Source organism: Podarcis pityusensis, assembly GCF_964106645.2.
Source record: "Podarcis pityusensis genome assembly, chromosome: 9".
NCBI lineage: Eukaryota > Metazoa > Chordata > Lepidosauria > Squamata > Lacertidae > Podarcis > Podarcis pityusensis.
This window is the reverse complement of record NC_138034.1, coordinates 37,814,434-37,836,980: the sequence shown is the minus strand read 5'-3', so window position 1 is coordinate 37,836,980 and position 22,547 is coordinate 37,814,434. Positions and strand designations below refer to the sequence as shown.

The window sequence follows — 22,547 nt, the reverse complement described above, 5'->3', positions numbered from 1 at the left end:
GCATTAATTTGTGTCCCAGCCTTGCCTATCCACACAAATAGGCTGGGTCTGCTGAACCTAGGAATCCTCACTACTGACACTGCAGGGATATGGAATTGAAAATGAAATGGGAAACAATATTTAACTGAAAGCAAGAATGGAAGGTGCAGTGGCTTCAGCTTGAGAAACACAGTTCTTTTTCTCTCTCGTGTGTATGTGAACTACTGTGCAAGATCTTTTACATATTCGAAGTGCTAAAACCATAGGCTTTTTGGAGTGGAGTGTAGTGGAGTGGTTAAGAGCAGTGGACTCATAATCTGGTGAACCGGGTTCGTGTCCCCGCTCCTCCACATGCAGCTGCTGGGTGACCTTGGGCTAGTCACACTTCTTTGAAGTCTCTCAGCCCCACTCACCTCACAGAGTGTTTGTTGAGGAGGAAGGGAAAGGAGATTGCTAGCCACTTTGAGACTCCTTTGGGTAGTGATAAAATGGGACATCAAATCCAAATTCTTCTTCTTCTTCTAGCAAATGCAGGGGATTTGAGCAACGGGTAAAAAGGTAAAGGTAAAGGGACCCCTGACCATTAGGTCCAGTCGTGACCGACTCTGGGGTTGCGGCACTTATCTTGCTTTATTGGCCGAGGGAGCCGGCAGACAGCTTCCGGGTCATGTGGCCAGCATGACTAAAACGCTTCTGGCGAACCAGAGCGGCACACGGAAACGCCGTTTACCTTCCCGCCGGAGCGGTACCTATTTATCTACTTGCACTTTGACGTGCTTTCCAACTGCTAGGTTGGCAGGAGCTGGAAACGAGCAATGGGAGCTCACCCTGTCATGGGGATTCAAACCACCGACCTTCTGATCAGCAAGTCCTAGGCTCTGTGGTTTAACCCACAGTGCCACCCATGTCAAAAAGAATTAGTGAGAAGTGGCACATGGCATAGCATTTCAACTGCAGTTTGATAGTGGAAAGAGTAAATGTGAAAACATGACGGCATCTCAAGTGGCTCTGTTTAACTGGATCCAATGTGGTGTGTGGGTGTCCCTGTGGCATTTCATTCATTCACTCCATACTATTGTATAGGGACGTTTTAATGTTTGATCATTTTATTTTGCTTTTATATTTGTTGGAAGCCGCCCGGAGTGGCTGCAGCAACCCAGTCAGCTGGGCAAGGTACAAAAAATAAATTAGTAGTAGTAGTATGGCCACCCAACCTCTTAGATCACTCTGTTTTCCCCTCCTAGGCCCTTGGTCACTCTGCTTTATGTTCAGGAGCATACCTGAACATATTGAGAAGCAAACTAAGGTAAAGGAAGAAGTGGAAGAGAGTGAGCTCTTTGAACTTCCTCCTTCAGCACTTTTCAAGGGGGAAGGGACAGGTAAGCATTCTTGGCACCTCATGACAGTGAGTGGGTACACATAATGAAATACGAATGGATTCAGGTTGTAGTAGCTCTCTCTCTCTCTCTGTGTGTGTGTGTATAATATGTATGTGTGTATATATATATATATATATATATATATATATATAATCTGATTCAGATCAGACATACTGAAATCAATAGACTTAAAGTCAATTTTTTCCTGTGGATCTACTCTGAGTATGACCATCAAATGATCGAGAATAATAAAGAAACGCAGCATTAGAGCCTGGAACAGAAGTTGTGGAAATTATCTATCCTAGAGTTTCTTCAGGAGATGGGATGATAAGCATCTTCTGGGAATGACTGCAGTGGGAAATTTCATCCCTGGAGAGAGTTTGACACTGACTATCAAGGTCCCTTTTCAGTTGTCCAATATGATACATATATTCATATTCATATGTGAGTAGCCTATAGATTTCTAAGGGATTGCTTTCATGTAATTGTCAGGCTGGTTGAGCACAAAGTGTGGAATGTCAGGAATGCATGCTAATTGCAATTTAAATTGTTATTCAACTACCAAGCAACCAGGTATCCACAGACATAATTAATTTCCTTTACATTGTGTAATACATTTTTATCCCTCTGCGTTCGCTTCATTATTATACAACAAAAATATTACACAGTCACAGACCTGGTAGAAGTTTCTTATTTGTCATCCATCACCCATCTCCTTTAGATTCAAATTCCTCCTATTTTAGCCTTCTGCTTCTTTTCCTGTGGAGCTATATACAATGTGATCCACTCATATCCCCTTTCAAATACCGCCCCCCCCCCTTGTACCTGTTTTGGGCATAACTTCTGAGGATCATCTAGTTCAACCCCCTGCAATGCAGGAATCTCAGCTAAAGCATCCATGACAGATGGCCATCCAAACTCTGTGTAGAAACCTCAAAGGAAGGAGAGTCCCTTCCCTTCTAAGGAGGACCATTCTACTGCTGAACTGCTCTGTCAGAAAGTCCTTCCTGATGTTTAGTCAGAATCTTTTTTTCTTGTAACGTGAATCCATTGGTATAGGACCGGTTGTAGCTTGCAGCTTACACAGTGAAACCCTAGCCCTGTCTACACAGAACGTAGAGTGAATTCAGTGGGGCTATCTCCTACATAAGGGGGGTTAGGATGGCAGGCTTTCTGTACAAAGCCAAGAAGCCTATCCTTTGCTCCACACACTGTTCCCTCTGGCCTCACCCTCCACTAGGATGCAGTCCGTGAAACGTTGCAGAAGATGGAATGCAGCGCCCAGCTGAAAAAAGATTCCCACATAGTGACTTTTCGCATGTAAGTGGACTCCTCTCCAGTAAATCTGTGATGAATCCCATTTTCGGTTTGCATTAGTGAAATCCAGCATAAAAGGACTGCAGTGAAGGGAATAAATGCAGAACAGGATATACCGTAGCTTCACCTTATCCTTTGTCGGTCACATTCTAATTGCCCTTCAAAACTTTACAGAAACTCTCAAAAGTGTGGCTCAAGACATTTTACTCTCCAAAGTAGAGTACATTCTTAGCTACGGAAGCCAATTAGTGTGAAAGTTGAATCCTACTTCAACATTAGCAATGGGATAGCATTCTCTACCATATCACACTTGATGCAACAGACTAATGGCGGGGGGGTGGGGAGCACAGCAGTGGCAGACCTTGGGGCCAAAATTTCAACAGCATCCTGTGCAATACTAAAGTAACTGCCTACCAGCAGCAGAAGGCTGATGGCCGAAGAATTGATGCTTTTGAATTATGGTGCTGGAGGAGACTCTTGAGACCCACGGACTACGAGAAGATCAAACTTATCCATTCTGAAGGAAATCAGCCCTGAGTGCTCACTGGAAGGACAGATCCTGAAGCTGAGGCTCCAATACTTTGGCCACCTCATGAGAAGAGAAGACTCCCTGGAAAAGACCCTGATGTTGGGAAAGATTGAGGGCACAAGGAGAAGGGGACGACAGAGGACGAGACGGTTGGACAGTGTTCTCGCAGCCACAAACATGAGTCTGACCAAACTGTGGGAGACAGTGGAAGACAGGAGGGCCTGGTGTGCTCTGGTCCATGGGGTCGGACACAACTAAATGACTAAACGACAACAACCAGCAACAGCCATCTAAGGTGTTTGCAAAAGGCGGCTTTAGGGTAGTGCAACCAGTTCAGCTGCACAGGGTGCCGCTTTGCAGAGGGTGCCACAACAATACTGTAGAATGGAGTGCAAGCGGCAGGGGGCTCTGAATTGTAGTGTTGCACAGGGCACCATTGGTGGTTGCTTCACTCTGCCTAATGGCCAGGGGTCCTTTTACCTTTTTCTGCCATGCAGCAGCAGCAAAAAGGCTTGCTTGTGTGCAGACAATGGCCCTGGCTTCTTGCGTTCTGTTCTCTTTACCAATCACTGCCCTATAGAGACTGTTGTGACCCCAGCTTTGCTCCAGAACTTTCCCCCTGTACTTTCCCGCCTCAATGGCCCTTGTACACGTGGTCTACTCAGAAGCAAGCCCCATGGAGCTCAATGGGACCCCAACTTCCAAATCAGGATCTGTAAGGGTCCGTTGAGTCCAGTGGGGACCTATTCCTCCCCAGTGTAGGATCAGTGAGCCCCATTGTGTTCAATGGGAGGTCCTCTCCGTATAAAACGCCCAGCTCGCATCCGGGGCACCACCGGCTTGCCTCTCAACTTTGGCCATTCATTCCCACGGGAGTCTGGGCGAACCGAGAGGCTGGGAGGAGGAATAAGAGAACCGATATAGCCAGAGTGTCCCCAGCACCAGCAGCAGGAGCAGCAACTGCGCCTTTCGGCTCGACTCGGAGAACAGGCTGGTGGCGTTACCTGAAACAGCCCCGCCTAACGCCGCGCCTGCGCGGTGCCGCCTCCCTCCTCCGCCCGGGTCCGGGCCGCAGTGAGAGCGAAGGGAGGAGGCAGAGCAGGCGAGGCAGCGGCGGCGGCGGCGCAGCAGCTCTCTCTTCGCAAGAGTTGGACAGGCAGCGAGAGCGAGTCCGGCGTCCGCGAAGGAGAAGGAGCCCCGGGTGGCCGAGGGCAGCGCGCACACAGCTGGGGGCTCCGGGTAAGTCGAGGCAGCAGCAGCAGCAGCCGCTCCGTCTGAGAAGGCGACGCGTAGACGGGTCGGGGGGGGGGGGCGGCAGTGGCTCTTTCCAGGGACAGGTTCTTGAGCCCTGTGCGGCTAAGCGGGGGCTTCCCACGCCCGCCCCGCATCCCTTCGCTTCATAGGGGTGCCTCGGTGCGCATCTTCCATGGGACCACGGAGCTGCTTTCCTCGAAATTGCGATCTGGTAGCTCTCCCGCCCCGCGCGACATCCTGGGCACTGCAATCTAGTAATCCGATCTGTAGGTGTCCGGGGGGGGAATTAAAATCCGGGCACGGGGCCTTGGACGAGGGAGGACCCGGCTTTTTATTGTGGTCCTCTAGAATAACAGAAGCCGTGAAACCTCCCCTCCCCACGGCCCATTTAAGACCGATTCATCGCTGAGCCCCGGCAGAGGCTCCTGTAATTATGATTCGACGGCGGCAGGCGGGCTCTCCGGGGATCCTCGGCGCCCCCCGCGTGAATCTCCTTCCCAGACTTCTCGCTCGCTCGGGGTCTGCTGGGTCCTTCTCGAGGGCAGCAGCAATGTTTGCTGGCTTTCCGGGGAGGCGATCTGCTGCTTTCCTCCCGCCGGGTAGCGGGACTCGGCTGGCGGGCGTGAAAGGGGAGGGGAGGCTGAGCAGCCCTCGCAAGGGCAGAGGGAGCGCAGCAGCAGCAGCATCGGCTCTCCGGGCGCTGCAAGATCATTTTCTTTCTGCTGAAGTTGGAAGTCTGTAGCTGCTTCTCCCCCGCTCCAATTAGTGTGAGGTGGAAGCGAAATAGGGAGGGAAGGAAGAAACATCTCTCTCCCCCGCCGCCCTCCACACTTTTAGAATGCGCCGCGTATTGGTGACCCTTTGATTCCGGCCGCCTCTTATCTCCTCAGGGCTGACCTAAGGCGGCCAAACGCGATGCTCTTATTGCCCTTTTCTTGGGAACCATCAAGTTGGGCGCGGGGTGAGGCCGGGAGAGCGAGCGAGCGAGCGAGACGGCGCACGTGAGAGGACTTGGCCGGCTGGCGGCGAGAGTTGGCGGTGGGAAGCCGCCGCTGGGTGTCCTTTCCCGGGGAGTCGCCCTCCGCTCTGTCTCCCCCCGCCCGGCCAGCCTCGCGCGCTTCCCTCGGGCTGTGAGGGGAGGAAAACGGCAGAGATCTGATTACAAAGCGCCGAGGCCACCTTGGAGCAGCAGCCGCCGCCTCCCGCCAGGCGCTGCTGCCGCAAGGTGCCTGAGGAGCTCGTGTAGGGAGGGGGGGCGACGAGGACAGCCCCCCCCCCGGGGAGCGCGCCGGGAAAACAATAGGGCTGCGGAGAGGGCGGGCGAGGGGAGGCGAGCTTTCTTTCACACCCCGTCGAGGAAGGGGTATGAGGAGAGGAGGAAGCCGCCGCAGCCGGCGCCGCCCGCGGGGAAAGGAGCTCGTGTGGGAACTCCTGAGCCGGCGTGAGGCGGAGGTCTTGGGACGGGGCAGCGGGGGGATTCGGGGCGTCCGCCGCCTGGGTCTCTTCGCCGCCGCGGCTCCCGAGGGGGCCCCAATCTGGTCTCTGCTGCCGCCTCGCCCCGTCTGAAGAGAACAGGAGCTCTCCGCCAACTTGGTCTCTCGTGGCGGTGGGCTTGTTATTTTTAATTGGCCTGTTCTGTCTTTCTTTCTACCCCCCCCCCCCCAGGATCCGCCCTGAAACAAAACAAGCAATTAAATAATAATAATAATAATAATAGTAATAATGTTGGGGAGGGTGATGATGAGGGAAGGGGCGTTTTACACTTTTGTTGCCGTTCATCTGAAAAGGGGGAGGGAGCAGAGAGAAGAGTCTGTCTCGGTTTTTTGTTGTTTAAATCACACCACACTCCCTATAAAACACTGGCTAACAATGGAGTTTCCAATTTCAAGTGTTGCATCCAGGCAACGATTGTTAACCAAACCAGGACCGGGGCAAACGTAGGTGAACCTTTTTCTTAATGATCAACTAGTAGTCGCATTTTCATGCCCAGCCCCTCTTGGGTGGTCTTGGGTGGACAAGACAATTCTATTCCGAGTTCATGCCCCCTCCACTTTTGCTTTTATTAGCACGGAGGAGGTGCCTTTTAGCTTGTGAAGTGCAGGTTGCAAGTAGGCAAAAGAGAAATTAAAATTGTTTTTCAGATATTTAAGGGTGGGGTGTATTTTTTTTCTGTTGCAAAAACAGGCTTTTTTACAACCTCCAGTAGCCTTAAATTGCATGTTGTGCTGCTAGCCAGAGGGACATTTGGGTTAATTGCTTGAGCTGGGACTATAACATTTCTTTTGGTCTGATTTATACAAAGTGTGTTGCTTTTAAGAGAACTCTCTTTTATTCCAGAAGGTATCTTAAGGTTGATTCAAGGTGCTGAAACCCCATCCTTTTAGTGGCTCACTGGTGGTAGCCCCAAAGAACACCAGTGTGTCATTATATCTCAGTATCCTCTTTAAAGAGAATTGTACATAGGCTTCTGGGGAGGATATTCTCTCCAACTTTGCAAATTCAATTTTGCAAAGCAACATTTGAGAAGAGGGTGCTCTGAGGTTACAGGTGCCTGCCAGTAGATGCCAGCAACAAAATCGCCAATAACATCCACACATCACTTTGCTTTCAGTAGTTGTGCTACCAGAAGTAATGTTCACCTGGTTAATGCAATATTGTGGTTTTCAGTAATGACAAACTGAAAACTGCCAGCAATGGATTTGCTTCTGAGCAATGGGGTATTATGTGAATTGCTGGCAAGGAACAATTAGCATTAGCACTGCATGGAAAGATTCAGGGCCTTTCCATGGAAATCACATGGACTTTGTTCCCAGTTTAAATGTATAGTATTGGGCTATATCGTTTATCATGCTAAGCAAAACAGGCTTGTGTTTGTTTCTTTTTGGGAATGAGTGGGATTTCAAGTGCCATTCATTGAGCTCCTGCTAATGCATAACAATAGTTGCTGCAGTATCTGTGGTTAGTTGCTCTCTTTACCAATTTTGCATGAATGATGATATGTTACATTGGAGCACTGAGTTGATTGAAAGTCTGTGGTATATGTGAAACTTTAGGCATCACAGTTCTGATATGGAAGCAGGTATTTTGAAGTTTATTCTGCACTCATTGCTTGTGGCAGGATCTCTCCCTCCTATGCTTGCTTTATATTGAATACAGCTGAATATTGCTGTAGACCTTTTATTTTATTTTACAGATATTTTAATGGTAGCCCGTTTGTTTGGAAGAATATAAACAAATGGTGAAAAGGCAAATGTAGCTTATTTCTGGAGCAATCCCAATTTGTCTATGGATCCCTGGTGCTGATTACTATCAGACAGACCCAGATGAATGAACAATTTGTAATTTGTTGCCTAAACCTGGTGATGGTCTACTTGCTTTAGATGTAGACTGGAATTCTGTTCTCTCCCATTAGTCTTGTCTCTATTAAATAATAAAGTATAAATTGGTCTTACATATTCTAAGCAGCACCATTCCATTGCACAGTTGTCTTGTTCGTTTAGCACTTTTGGTATAATGTACTCAAAGGGATCTTTGCTGTGCACACAACATACATTTAAAGCAAATATTTTCCTTCAAAGAATGCAGGAAACTGTCGTGTGCCCCCTGAAGCCACAGTTTCCAGGTTCCTCTGGGGACAGTCATGTGCTTTAAATGTATGGATAGCTCAGCTGGTTAGAGTATGGTGCTGATAATGCCAAGGTTGCAGGTTCAATCCCCGGCTGCATATTCCTGCATTGCAGGGGGTTGGATTAGATGATCCTCAGGGTCCCTTCCAACTCTACAATTCTATGACTCTGTGATTCCACTCAGCCTTGCGTGTCACTTTTGCAGCAAGGTGTTCAAGTTCCCCTGGTGTGGCACTACAGAGGTCCTTGGTCGCACTAAGGAGGAGGATGAGCAGAGAGGCTCTCCAAACATAGCAGAGCTAGCACACCACAGTTTTGAAGCATGTGAAGTGATACACGTTACCAACTGAAAGGTGCCCCCTTCCTCTCCAGAGTTTAGAATTACCTAACTGTGCCGTTGTGCATCAGCTTTTACATTGCAAAGCAGCTGTGAGTATCTTTTTTGTGCAGAACACAGGTGTGTATATGCTACGTATGATGGCGCTGTGAGAGCGAGCCTTAGGTATGCACATCCCCCTCCTGGCCGCCCAGCACTCACTCACACCCTTTAATGTAAAGCAGGGCCCTATGTGAGGCTCACTACCGCACCCCACCTGTGTAACCTGAACACCTGGGTTGTATGGGAACCAACCCTAAGACCTCTTAGAATTGAAACGCCAGTTCCTTCCAGACTGGTTGTTCAGGCTGTTATCCCACATGCAGCAAAGTGTGTGGCAATAGCCTCCAGTTTTACTCTCGTACTTGCTTACAGGGTAGGAGACACCTGCTGAAGCAAATTGAGCAATAGTTTTCCAGGCTGCTGTGTAGTTTGATAAGTCTCGTTTTCCTGAATCGCTGGGGACTGTATGGTGAATTTGCCTTAAGGTAGACCTTGGGTAAAACAAGAGCATCAAAATAAAACCATATAATTCCTTCTCCAATTGTTGGGTTTCCGTGCTGTGCCACAATGAAGTACACCCTTGCCTAAAGCAGATACAACTGACACAACAGTTTGCGTGCATGTTTGTGTGTGTGTGTGTGTGTGTGTGTGTATGTGTATATATATATATATATATATATATATATACACACACCCTGCAATAAACAAAAATTGGATGTTTTATCTAAAGCGAACCTTCAGCAAGTCTAAGAAACGTGCCTGTAACAAACCTGAATTGAACTGAAATATGATACTTCAAATATAGTTCTGGAAGCAAAATTATTGGGTTGCACTGTTTTAATATTAAATTTTGTTCTCTGAAACATTTTACCCGGAGAAGCCTACCCAAATCTACCCAAATATAATAAATTCATTTTTTTATTATAAACTCTAGGTTTCCTTGAAAATTCTGGCATTAGGTGGATTTGACAACTGGACAGCTCAGTCGGTTAGAGCATGGTGCTGATGACACCAAGGTCGCAGCTTCGATCCCCATATGGGGCAACTGCATATTCCTGCATTGCAGAGGGTTGGACTAGATGATCCTCAAGGTCCCTTCCAACTCTACAATCCTGTTATTCCTATCATATTCCAAAAAAAGCTGGAGTGGGTCAGAGATGTAAATGTGTCAAAGCAGCTTACAGTAAAAATAAAACCTATATTGGTGTCAATCTTAAAATAGAATAGGTTATGTCTTCTAGTCTTCTCCTCTGAGGATGGTCACACAATCCCTGAGGAAAAAGAAAGTAACATATGAAATAGTGTTAGGCGTGTGACCATGGCAAATCCCTATGTACGGGAGCTACTACCATTTGCTGTGCTTCTTGTCTGAATGGTGTGTCTTTGGTGGGGGAGATGGTGAAGCCCATCTGTGGATATCTTGCATGTGTGATTTCACCACTACCTTAACTTACCATTTCAAAAAACCTGGCAATCCTCTAGTTTTGCCAAGAAAAAAGGCTGCAATACTGCAGAAAGAACTTACTGCAAATTGTGCATGGTGCCCAAATAACCACTGAAAGCTCACGGTATGTAGATATCTTCTTTCGCACCTTGCTGTTTCTCAGCTCTTGTGGGGACAGAGGAGCTTCAGAGAGAATTCTTTCACAATTGTATCATAAAGCTATGTACATAGAAGGCAGTTTTCAATTCAGTTTGTAAAACTTGCATCAAAGTGATGTGTAGAGTAGAATTATTAAACAAAGCAGTGGCTTCTCTTGCCACTTCCCAACATCTTTGCCACTCTATGATGCTGCTCAGGAGTCATGTTTTGTGTCCTCTCCTCTTGACTATAAAGGAATCTCCTTCCTCAACCTCTTGCATCTATTCATTCTGCACATCAGTGCAGTATTAGGAATGTATTAATCACTTCCTTTTAGATCATCCATCACCTGCTTCCTTTACTGATGGACAGAGCAGAGACTAATTTGTAGCATTCATGCTTATCTTGCACATGAGATGTAATTTGGGATTACTGGGCTTCTGTGAATGTTATGTATGTGTGTGATACATTTAGAATGGTTGCTTATTAATGCAGATATTGAAAGCTAGACTGTCTAGTGTGGAAGCTAACTTCAATTCAGTCCTCCCTGTTGCAACAAAATGTCCTAAGTTGGATGTCTTTGTCTTTACCACTCTATGATTTTCTCAATTAAGTAGCATGTTGTCAAGCACCCCTGCTCTGTTTTTGAATGCACGAGTTGTAGATCAAAGAAGCCAGTCTTGGAACAATGGCAGTAATCTCATTTAAAAAGCAACGTGATTCTTCAAAACATATTTTAGAGCTGATGGTTAAATACCACCCCCCTTCAGCAATCGGGCACAAACCCATGCAAGTTTGCAGTGACCGGGAATTGCATTAAAAAAACAAACATTGTGTGACTTGCAAAGAAAAAGATGAGTTGTAGCCATGGAGAATAACCAGAATAAGGGAAAATATCTATTTCTGTGGGTGTCTTGAATAGCTTCTGAAGCCACTTGCCATGCTGGCAAATCCTTGATATATTTCATTATAATTATTGCATAATCTAAAGAATCAAACTCATTTTTTAAATATCCAGCAATCCAAAATAAACCTCTGTTCTTATAGATGATCTTTGTCCAGGATGTATTTACCTTTAATCCAACATCTTCATTCTGTCTCCCCCACTCCCAGGAAGTTTTAGTAATCTTTCAGTATTCCTATAACAAAGAACTACATTGTTGTGCTAATGCAGAATAGTAATTGTGCTCTTTCTGCTGCAAGCTTTTTCTTCTCCAAGACTTGCTTGTGTTCTTATTATCCTATGTCTGTTATGCACAGTTGAGTAAAAACCCCGCTAATATGCCTTTTTTTGCCCAGCATGGTTTTAATTTCACCGTATGCCTCAAACCCACTTCTTGGTCCTTGTAATCCATATTTCATCATGTATTGAAGTTGAATTTTTAGATCTAACAAGTTACAGGATAAGGATCCTACTTCAGGTCTGTTAACTGGTTCCTGGTTACCATCAGTTTAGTAACTTGGCTCTGTGTACCTTTAGACACTGAAAAAAAGCCCACTTGTGCATCCTTGCACAACAACACTTGTGTGTTGTGGCTGTTTTAAAAAATATTATAAAAATGTTTATATACCTCTATTCATAAATATCAAACTAGTTTAGAACAATAGTGCAAAAAACCCATACAATAAAAACCATATTAAAAAAGCTAAAATCAGGAATCCGCTAACTACTGTGGAAAGATACCTTAAGTTTTCAGTATTTTATCCTAGTAGCTCATACTTGTGGAAGGAAGCACCATGTGCCAGTATAGTAAAATGTTTTCCCCCAAAGTATCAAGGGGAAGAAACTGCTTTGATAAACTTAGATTTTCCCCCCAATAAAATATTGTATGTGTGTAGTGTAGTGTAATGTAGTGTAGTGTAGTAAACTCTGCCACTGAGATGCAACCTAGCATATAGCAGACTTGATTTACAGATGGTGTTTTTATCTTTAAGTTAACGTAAATTGCTTTGCCCTTGCTGAAATATTTTTTGCCCAACATGGGGCTTGAACCCACAACTCTCAGATTAAGTGTCTGATGCTCTACTGACTGAGTTATTCCAATAGCTTTCTTCAAAGGAAAGGAGAAAGCATTCAAGAAAAACTCTGTAGTGTTATTGTCAATCACTTAGAGACAGTCATAGCATTTGCTATATGCTATTCAGGGGGAAATGATCTAAAGTATGGCTTGCATGTTTCTAAACATCTAGTAGACATGTACCTGGATGCCCTGATGGCCACAACTACATAGTTATGTGTCACAACATAATACTTACCATGGCACAAAAAACCTGCTGCATTAAGCATGAATGGGCCCTTATTCAGTTCACTTAGTCTCACAACAGCCATATAGATAATTACTACTCCCATTTTATGGAACTCAAAAACTGAGGCTAGGAGTGAGGTTCTTAGGTGACTTGTCCCAAGGTTATTCAACAAGTCTCATGCTCATCTAAGGTTTAAACCTGTTCTGTGTAGTTCCAAGTCCAGTACTATTGACTGTAGTGTTAGTTTTCCTTGTCTGTTTTTTTTTTTAAGTTGTACCTTTCACGCATCTTTAAAACGTGGTTCATTGGATGTATCTGAAACCTATCTGGCCACTGGTGACACAAGAAAGGGCATTCTTTGTAGCAGTGGAATTCCTTCTCTGTGGAACTTAGTTTGTCCTTCTCAGTGACAACTTCCCAGTATCCACTGAAGACACAACTGGTCACTTGGGCTTGCGGGTAATGATAGCGATATTGAGCCTCAAAGTTAGTCTTTTTTTTGATTGCTGTGTTATGGAAATTGTTTTGGCTGATGGATATAGTTTAATACTCTTATTTTTAGAACTGGTTGTTTTATGTGTGTTTTGTCTATAAACCACCCTGGGATTCCATGGGAGGAAAGGCAGTTTAGAAATTAAGAATATGTGCCCTTTTTCTGCTATAACTGTGTCTGATATCCCATCTGTATGTTACTAAAATGAAAATATTTAGCAACTTTTGTATGTTTCTCCACACATGTTTAGGGAATGCAAGTAGGGTAATTGGTTGCTAAAATTTCTGTTCTTAGCAACTGCCTGGTTTTGCTTCCTTTCTACCAATTCTGCTACATTCGTTTTCTTGTGGGTTTTCCATTCACCTTTTTCTGTTCACTGTTTTCAAATGTTGTGGTGTTCCTGTAATGCAGTTGTGCTGTTTACCACATCCCTGGTTAAGCCCTCTTCCTTATCTGATTCTTTTGCTTCATCATTTGAATTAAATACGGTTTCACCGAAGCATTGGTAAAGACTGAGAATAAAGTAATTGTTGTTTTAAAAGAAGAGAATGAATTTACACTTTAGGATGATTCAGATTTCAAAACCATAAAAGACTAAATTTAAAAATACGTATTTGCTTCCAATGCCGCCTTTACTTGCTGGATGACGGCAGTACAATTATATGGTTGTTGTCCCGGCTTTTAAAGTTCCCATTAAACTGGTATGAGGCAATCTGGACATACAGGTTTGCCTATGTAAATTCTTAGCTTTGCACATATGTTGAGTTTAAGGTACACATCTTCCTCTCCACATATGATCATTTATTTTACTGACTTTGCAGTAGCAGTCTAAGCATTGAAGTGTGTCCATGGAATTATTATTTTTTAAACCCAATGCTGCTGAATTTCATTACGTAGTTTTGCCAACAGGTGTTGGGCTGCTCTCGAAATATATCAGGATTGCTTGGGTTTATCCAATATCCAGAATTTGGTCTTCAACAATTATATTAATTTTACAAAATTGTTAATACTCTTAGTGTGGGGGGTTTTAAGATTAAGACCATGGCTTCTGCAATAAACTGCCTCCTACATTTAGAATGAAAAATATACTAGGAATTACTAACTAGTTTATCATTTTAAATGCTCTTGTGCCCAGCAGTAAAGGGTTAGGTTGTCAAGCATGACAGAAGCGGCCTTCTCAGTGGAGGCACCACAGTTACAGAACTCTCTTCTGAATAATTGAAGTATCCTGGACCCCACTATAGTGCAGGCTCTCTTTTCAATGCTCCCCTTCCCCAAGGGTACAAATCGGGTGGCTAACCTGTGGCCCTCCAGACGTTGTGATACTCCAGCTTCCACCAGCACTCAGCTAGCATGCCCAATGGTAGGGAATGATGGGAGTTGTAGTCCAGCAACATCTGTAGCACCACAAATTAACCACCTCAGTGTACATGGTTTATGTGATTCAGGGAAGCTTTCGCATAGATAGCAATGTGTACCATTCTGATGTGTCTTAAACAGTACATCTTGTGTACATTGCGTTGCGAGAGCATGGCTCTGAAAAGTGCCATATAAATACTTTGAATGAATTAAAAATTAGTCCATTGTACATTTGGAGAGTTTATTAGCATTTCCTTTTATTGCCAGGGTGATAGAGGGGTAAGATCATTTTCTTTGTATACTTTGTTACATTTCAATTAAATAGCTAGTTTTAATCTTTATAATGGTAACTGGCTACACAAATAGGTGGTTTTTTAATCTGTTTTGTAATAGAGAACCATTTTCTAAGGCAGGAAAAATGGCATTTGGTTAAATATAAGTTTCAAGTCCTGCTGTGTAAGTGGGCAGTGGTTCGGAAAGTCAGTGTGTGACTATGGCTGTGTACAGACTTCTCCTTTAAAATCTGAATTAAAAAAATGAGGATTTTAGTTGGTAAACACCTGACTCCAGAAAGTTGACAGTTCACAAGATCTCATACTAATTTCTCAGAGTTTGAAAACTGTGGCTTCCTATATGTACATATCTTTCATAGGAAGCCTTGACTTCTGCACTCAGTTCAGGATAATTCTAAACTTGCTGTTCCATACAAATGTTACTCTGAACAAGGTGAAATGACTAAATTGCTAAACAATTCCAATGCAATTAAATAAATGTTTGGCGCATTGTTCTATTATTATTAGTCATCAAGTTCCCATGGCAAGCTTTTGTGAAGAGTCTTGCATGCTTAAGGATAACAATGTTAGATAGTACTATGCAATATGTAAAGCATGCCTTCCTACTGTAGCATGGCATCCATACTCTTGATATTAATGATATGAAAGAAATGTAAATGATAAGCAGTGATGATGAAGTGATGAGTCCAAGGTCTACAATTAACTTTTTGTTTTTAATGCGGTTATAACAAGGTTTTAAGTGTTGGTATGATGAGTTTGAGAAGACTACCTCAATATTTTTTTCATTAAGCTAGTGTAGCTCTAGTTATCATAAAAGTTGCTGTTAAGAGTTCGGATTACCTTTGTGTTGCATTTAAACCAAGGAAGCTGCATTTCAAGTGGAAATATGAAATAAAAGTGTTAGATAGTATCAAATTTTCACTCATTAGGTGAATGGAGATTTGTCTTAATTTTTGAAGTACAGGCTATAGTAATAAGAAGAAGAAGAAGAAGAAGAAATTGTTTCTACCCCACCCATATGGTTGGGTTTCCCCAGCCACTCTTGGTGGCTTTCAACAGAACATTAAAAACAGAATAAAGCTTCAAACATTAAAAACTTCCCTAAACAGGATTGCCTTCGGATGTCTTCTAAAAGTCAGATAGTTGTTTATTCCCTTGACATCTGATGGGAGGGCATTCCACAGGGCGGGCGCCACTACTGAGAAGGCCCTCTGCCTGGTTCCCTGTAACTTTGCTTCTCGCAGTGAGGGAACCGCCAGAAAGCCCTCGAAGCTGGACCTAAGTGTCTGGGCTGAACGATGGGGGTGGAGACGCTCCTTCAGGTATACTGGGCTGAAGTCATGTCTAAAATAAATTTTATATTTACACAGTTAATGGAATGAATAATACTTGTCCTTTTGCGAAGCTGTATATGTAATTAACATCCCATATTAGCTCAGTGGTAGACCATCTGCCTTGAATGCAGGAGGTCCCTGGTGCAATCTCTGACATCTCCAGGTAGGGCTGGAAGAGCATCCCTGCCTGAAACTCTGGAGAGCAGTTGCCAGGCAGTGTAGACCAGGCACCCCCAAACTCAGCCCTCCAGATGTTTTGGGACTATAGTTCCCATCATCCCTGACCACTGGTCCTGTTAGCTAGGGATGGTGGGAGTTGTAGTCCCAAAACATCTGGAGGGCCGAGTTTGGGGGTGCCTGCTGTAGACAGTACTGAGCTAGATAGATGGACCAATGGTCTGATTCAGTGTAAGGTAGTTTCCTATGCTTCTGAAAATTAAGTAACAATGTCCTAACACTGGTTGCATAATAAACTTCTTTGAATATCCCTGTGGATTGTCATGGCTGTCTCCTTCATTAAAGTGCCGCCTTCATTTGTAGGGTCTTGATTTCATTGCTCAATTTTACTGCCAAGGTCCTTTGGTGTTTCAACAGCACATTGACCCATAAGGAATGGAACTACTTCAGTAAAATCATGGGCATCCCTCATGTGCATGACCTCCTCCTTTGGATCATAGTCTGTACACTCAAAGACTAGGCTAACAAGCCTTGGGCATGAAGGTTTAAAGCAGTGGTCCTTGCCTCTGTTGTTTACAAACATGGCACTGGGGTGTGTCCTCGAGCCCAAGAGCCATAGGGTGGGGCTACTAATTGGTGTGTCTGGATTGGTCATCCTATTTGCACACAGCCTACAAATTGATGCTTCAGCCATGCTACTCAGCATATCCAGTCTAATTTTGTTTCTCTCTGCTATTATTTTGTTGCAGGTTTCTGAGAAATGACTGATTTCCTGCATTCCCCGTCGCTGATGGTAAATTAACAGTTCTGGTGTGTAAATAGTAAGTTGCCACTGTGTGTTTGGTGCTCCATGCACATCTGAGGAAGTAAGTCTCTCTCTCTCATAGAGAGAGAGGCTGTAAAATGCATGTTATGAATTGTGTCTCTTTGGTCAATGACAAAGAAAATGGAGCTATTTCAGTTGAAGCTGGATTAATGATTGGAGATACGACAGAACCAGAAGAACAACTGCCTCCAGCACCACCACCACCGCCACCTCTACCATGTCCACCCGCAGAAGCTGGATTTTCTTCACTAGAAGTGGTGCCACCTCCTCCACCCCCTCCACCTCTAGCACTGAGCAGACCTCCACTGCCACAGCTGGTAAACGGGCATGGCCACCAGAGCAAGAAAAAGAGACTACGTAGCTTCTTCTGGAAAACTATACCTGAAGAACAAGTCCGTGGCAAAAACAATATCTGGACTATTGGTGCTAAACAGAATTATCAGATTGACACAAAGACAATGGAGGAGTTCTTTGGCCAGCAAGAAGAGACGCCACCCCGAGGTTCCAAAACCAAAACTTTAAGGAGGTCCTTTAAAGATACTAAACAAGAGGTAAGTGTGAGCGTACTTCCTCTTCGTTAAAGAAAATCTTATGTGTTGGAAGTTGCTATGGAACTTCTTGCCTTCGTTTCCCTTGCCCCCTGTTCTTGTGCTGTAGCCTTATTCCTGTCAGGAAAAATGTTTGTTTATTAAATCTGTATACTACTCTTGATCTGTAGCTAGAGCCTAAATTTGTGTGTCGCTCAGAATTGATGGTTGAAGGTGTCTGTGGATCAAGATGTGTCATGCAATGAGATGGGGTTAATGTATTTGTAATTTGACATTGCCTGAAGTATTTAAGGATCGTTGGGACTTTGTATATTACTGTGCGGTTCAGATACATCTGCTCTCATGAAAAGGGCAAGCCCCTAGCTCTCATGAAAAACTTGGACAGTGTCTAAAAACTTGTGCTGTCCAGAATTCCCACTAGTTTTTTATTCGTTAGAGCTTGAGTGGACTCTATGCTTTACTAACCAACCCCATATTTGTTACCAGAACACACTCTCTTTACTGGGTAGAGGCTTGCCTGAAATGCAGCCCCTGCTCCTCAAAGTCCCAAAAGTTCAGAGCCGGAGTGTGCTGAGGCTCTTTGTTCCTTGGTGCCTCCACTATTCGAGCTCCAAGCTTCCAGCATCGGAAGGGAGAGGCAGAGGTGAACTGTCTTGCTGTGCCTCTGTGCAAACAGGTGCTCAGAGCTGGAAGGGAGAGGCAGAAGCTGGTTCTGCCTCTATGCCTGACTAGTGTTTAGGAGTCCTCATGCCTCCACCTCTTCATCCCAGCTGCCAGAGCTGAAGGTGGGAGGTAGAGGCTTGTAATGGATCTATGACAGCACCCAGTAAATCAAGAGTGGCCCTACCATTGGCCATAGTGAAGTGAAACCTCAGGCGGCACATGTTGGAGTGGTGGTATCTCCCCCCTAGCCATTCCTGTCTGTTGGTGGGTGGAGACTCTTTTTTTGCAACTTGGTCTGTCCTACCCCCTCTCCTGCCCCAAAAAACCACCCCATCCTGCTGTCTCAGGTACAGTGGAGGATATAATCTTGTCACTAGTGATGAAGTAAGATTCTAGCACCAGTCTATAGTTAGTTTCTCAACTGGGAATCTCTTGATTCATTTAATTTTTAAAATTTGAGGCAGTGTAAAATAGATAAACTAAAGCAGGTTTGTTTTATTGCATTATTTTGCGTGTAGCATTCACATTATTTGACGCAGAATACATGAGAGTGGTGGTATTTTTCTTAATGCATGGCTCTGTAGTCTGCAGCTCACTTCTTTTCTTCTGACTTTGAGGCAGTGGAAGTGACCCTAGTTCCTGGAGCAAGGAACCTTCCTGAGTCAGTATGGGCACACATGTTTCTGGTGTGTGTAAGGTCTTTGTCTTGGCTACTTGTTAGATCTGTTTGCACATAATTCACTTCTTCATTCAGGAAAATTGAGGTCTTGCTTAGTGAGTCAGATTATCCTCCACCAGGACCAGGGCCTTCTCAGTGATGGCTCCGACCTGGTGGAATGCTCTGTCCCATGAGACCAGGGCCCTGCAGGGTTTAACTTCCTTCTGCAGGGCCTGTAAGACAAAGCTATTCTGCTTGGCTTTCAATTTGAACTTAGCCTGATCTTTTATTCCCCTTCCTTCCCTCCACCTCCCCTTTTTATGAAGATTACCTGTTCTGGGAACTCACAGCTAATTCTCCCCTGGTCTCCTTGCTGGCCCAAATAGGACTACTTTAGCCAGCTAGCCCTGGTGATCATCTAATGTTTATTGGATGGTTTCCCCCCCCTAAATTGATTTTTAAATTCTGAATTTATTGTTATTCACATTTTATATTGTATTTTATGCTGTTTTTTGTTGCATCAATTAAGTGTTTTGAATTTGTTGTTAGCCGCCCTGAGCCCGGTTTTCTGAACCGGGAAGGGCGGGGTATAAATAAAATTTTATTATTATTATATGATCTGTACTAATGAGCTGGTGAATATTAAAGGGATAAGGAAGTTGGGCCACTAACTATGTACAGTAGAAAGAAGTAAAAGCAGTCTAAAACTTGGAAGTTGGGTACTGCATGCATGAAGGGCTTCCTTCAGCAAAGAAATATTTGTGTCAGAAGTGGCTTTCTTTTCAGGAAATGCTGTATAAAAATGGTGCATGGTGCCATTACCCTCATAAAGTTAGTTGTTTGGATTGTAGCCAGAAGAGTTGGTAGGCAGCACATTTGCTGCCATGCATCCTAAACTGTGTTAGGGTGTTAGGCTTGCAATCCTAAGCACACACATTAGTGAGTCAGCTCCTTTGAGCTCCGTGGACTTGCAATCCTAAGCATGTTTACTGAAAAGCATCACATGACAGGAACATGTTAGCTCTTCTTGAAAAATTAAAACCCATTTAACTTTTATCTCGTGGCAAATGCCTCTAAAATAACTTATGGGAGATTATTACAAATGTATAAGGAAGACTAAATCCATAAAACAACACTGCATTTTTGTGGAAATATCCTTGTGTAAATATTTTATCAAATTATGTGTTCCCCCCAAAAAATAATTTGATACCTTGTGTATAACATAAGCAATTCCACTGCTTATTTATCATTCATGAGTGTATGTGCTATAAAGTGATAGTTCTCTTTTTATAATACGCTAATATGTTTGGGCTGTGCCTTTTGAAGCTTTTGCCTCTTAGCATTACTGTTGTGTTGAAAATGCAATCTAGACAGACTTTTGGAAAGCTGCTAATGTTAGGTTTTGCTAGGTTGGGTGTCTGTGTGGGGACGTCATCATGTGGTTTGGGAAAAATGTCTAAGATAGTGTGCAAGCACAATTAGAAGAAAATAATAATGCAGTCTCTGGTAGAAATTCACAGAAAAGACAAGTTCATGCATATAGAACTAAACAAGAAGCACCTGATAATTCTAGGAGCACATTTAGAAAAATCCGCTTGGAAACATCTTTCTGTCTGACTACAGATTGTTACAAGTTGGTAAAGGAGTTTGCATACTATGACTAAACACATACACATATTTGGTAAGATTGAAAGGGAGGGTAGCGAAGTGGGTGTATATACTTAAGTGTGTTAATCATAGCTGTGTGTACATTTGAAAAGTTACTTCAAGTTTTTGTCCACCTCCTGCAGAGAGGTTGCTACCTGTAGTTTTTTTGTTGATTTTAATAGCTGACTTCAAACCACTTTATTCCAGAGTGGTTCTATAAATGTTTAATGGTGTTGTCACACAGAAAATAGTTTGAGGTCTCAAAACAAGTTATTTCATTGCCATGGAAAAGCAATATATACATAAAAGGTAAACGTAAATGACCCCTGGATGGTTAAGTCCAGTCAAAGGCAACTATGTGGTGTGGAGCTCATCTCGCTTTCAGGCCAAGAGAGCCAGCATTTGTCCACAGACAGCTTTCCGGGTCATGTGGCCAGCATGACTTAACCACTTCTGGTGCAACGGAACACCATGATGGAAGCCAGAAGGTAAATGGCATTTACCTTCCCGCCACAGCAGTACCTATTTATATGCTTGCAATGGTGTGGTTTCGAACTGCTAACTTGACAGAAGCTGGGACAGAGCAACAGGAGCTCACGTAGTCACGCGGATGTGAACTGCTGACCTTCCAATCAGCAAGCCCAAGACTCAGTGGTTTAGACCAGAAAACATACTGCACGTAAGCAAAATGTGATGATCTGAAGGAATTTAAATATTTTACATGAAACTGTTGGGTTAGATTAAACCCCTGCCAAATAAAAATCAGCAGTGAAGACCAGGTTGTTCTATAGCAAAGGATGCAAAGTTGACCCATGGCACAGTGTAGCTTGCCTATCACTGTGTATCTTTAATATTTAACCAAAATATGGATTTGTATGAGCGCAGACAGATGTACCATTAATACTAGGGCTCTGGACTAATCACGAATCAGGCCAAACTGGATTGATCCAGGATTTGCCACAGAGCAGGCTGAGGCAGTCTCTTGAATGCCCTGGGTTGAGGCCACCTGGAGTGATCTGGGGCTGTCACAACAGGAGGGGCAGCTGGGCAATTGGGCATGCTTCTACCCCCCCCCCAACTACATGTTCAAATAAAGTTTAAAACCCTGATTAAACATGTGGTTTGGAGGGGGATCACATATTTAATTAGGATGCATTGTAGGCATACCAACTTCCAGACACTGGTATACAATTATGATGGTAAACTAAAAGTCATTCCATGCTGTCTTCAGCATGTGGCGCAGGCATGTGTATGCCTGGTTCAGTGTGACTGGAAAGCAGCAGAAATTGATCGGAAGCTTTTGATTCCCACTATTACGATCCTGAGAACAGGCCCCTAGAGAGCAGTTGAACAGCTGAACCACAAATGACTGAATGCTTTACAGCAGGCATAGGCAAACTCTGGCCCTATGCCTGCTTTCCAGTGTTGCGGTGATGAAAAAACATGGATCTGAGGCATATCTCCATATGATCCCTCATAATTTTTACAAGAGATTCCACCTATTAAACAGTAGGCCACCCAGTATATGAGTTCTGTGATTTGGTGATGGTTTTCTTGTCAGCCTATGTGAAAATCACGAAGATTGGATTGATGTCTTTGTGGCAAGCACTGGGTCTGATTTTTTATTATTATTATTCTGCAGTCTACCAGCATAAACTTTATTTTGGTGGTGTTTTGGGGAAATAACACAAATTCAAGAGAATCCAATTTAATTCCGCTGCATCTGATTTTTATCCAGATCTTGTGGAAATTGAAGAATGTGTGTACACATATGTGCACATGCACATATTATGGATTTGTGTTTGGACAAGTGACAAGGGAGGGAGAGGGGGAAGAATGAACCAGAGGGACTGAGGTACTATGACACCTTTTCAAAATTCCAGATGTGATCATGGGGTGACCCCGGTGAGAAAGGAATATACAAGTCTTTGTTGATGCCCCAATATTATTTCTTTATCTGTCTTGTGATTTTATCTATAGCTCTAGAGCAGGGGTTATCAACCTGCTCCCTACCACCCACTAGTGGGTGTTTCAGGATTCTAGGTGGGCAGTAGGGGGTTCTACGGCACAAGCTGAATTCTTCTTCCATCGAGCACTGGTGGGCGGTAAGAGAATTTTACCATCAAGAAAGATGTATTAGTGGGCGGTAGGTATAAAAACGTTGACTACCCCTGCTCTAGAGGGTTTTTGTTTGATTTCAGACTTGTTCATAAAGATGAATCCAAAATAGGCATGCAAGGGTCGAAGTGCTGTGAAA

General features: G+C 43.9%; 1 protein-coding gene across 1 annotated transcript in view; it reads left to right on the top strand.

Moving 5' to 3' along the window:
* Positions 1-4,282: 4,282 nt before the first annotated feature.
* Positions 4,283-22,547, top strand: part of FHDC1 (FH2 domain containing 1) — a 47,782-nt gene continuing 29,517 nt past the window's right edge. The window contains exons 1-2 of the mRNA XM_081021331.1: positions 4,283-4,443; positions 16,698-17,325. Of these exons, the coding sequence (XP_080877457.1) occupies positions 16,852-17,325 (474 nt within the window). The 5' untranslated portion in view covers positions 4,283-4,443; positions 16,698-16,851. The remainder of the gene's footprint in view (positions 4,444-16,697; positions 17,326-22,547) is intronic.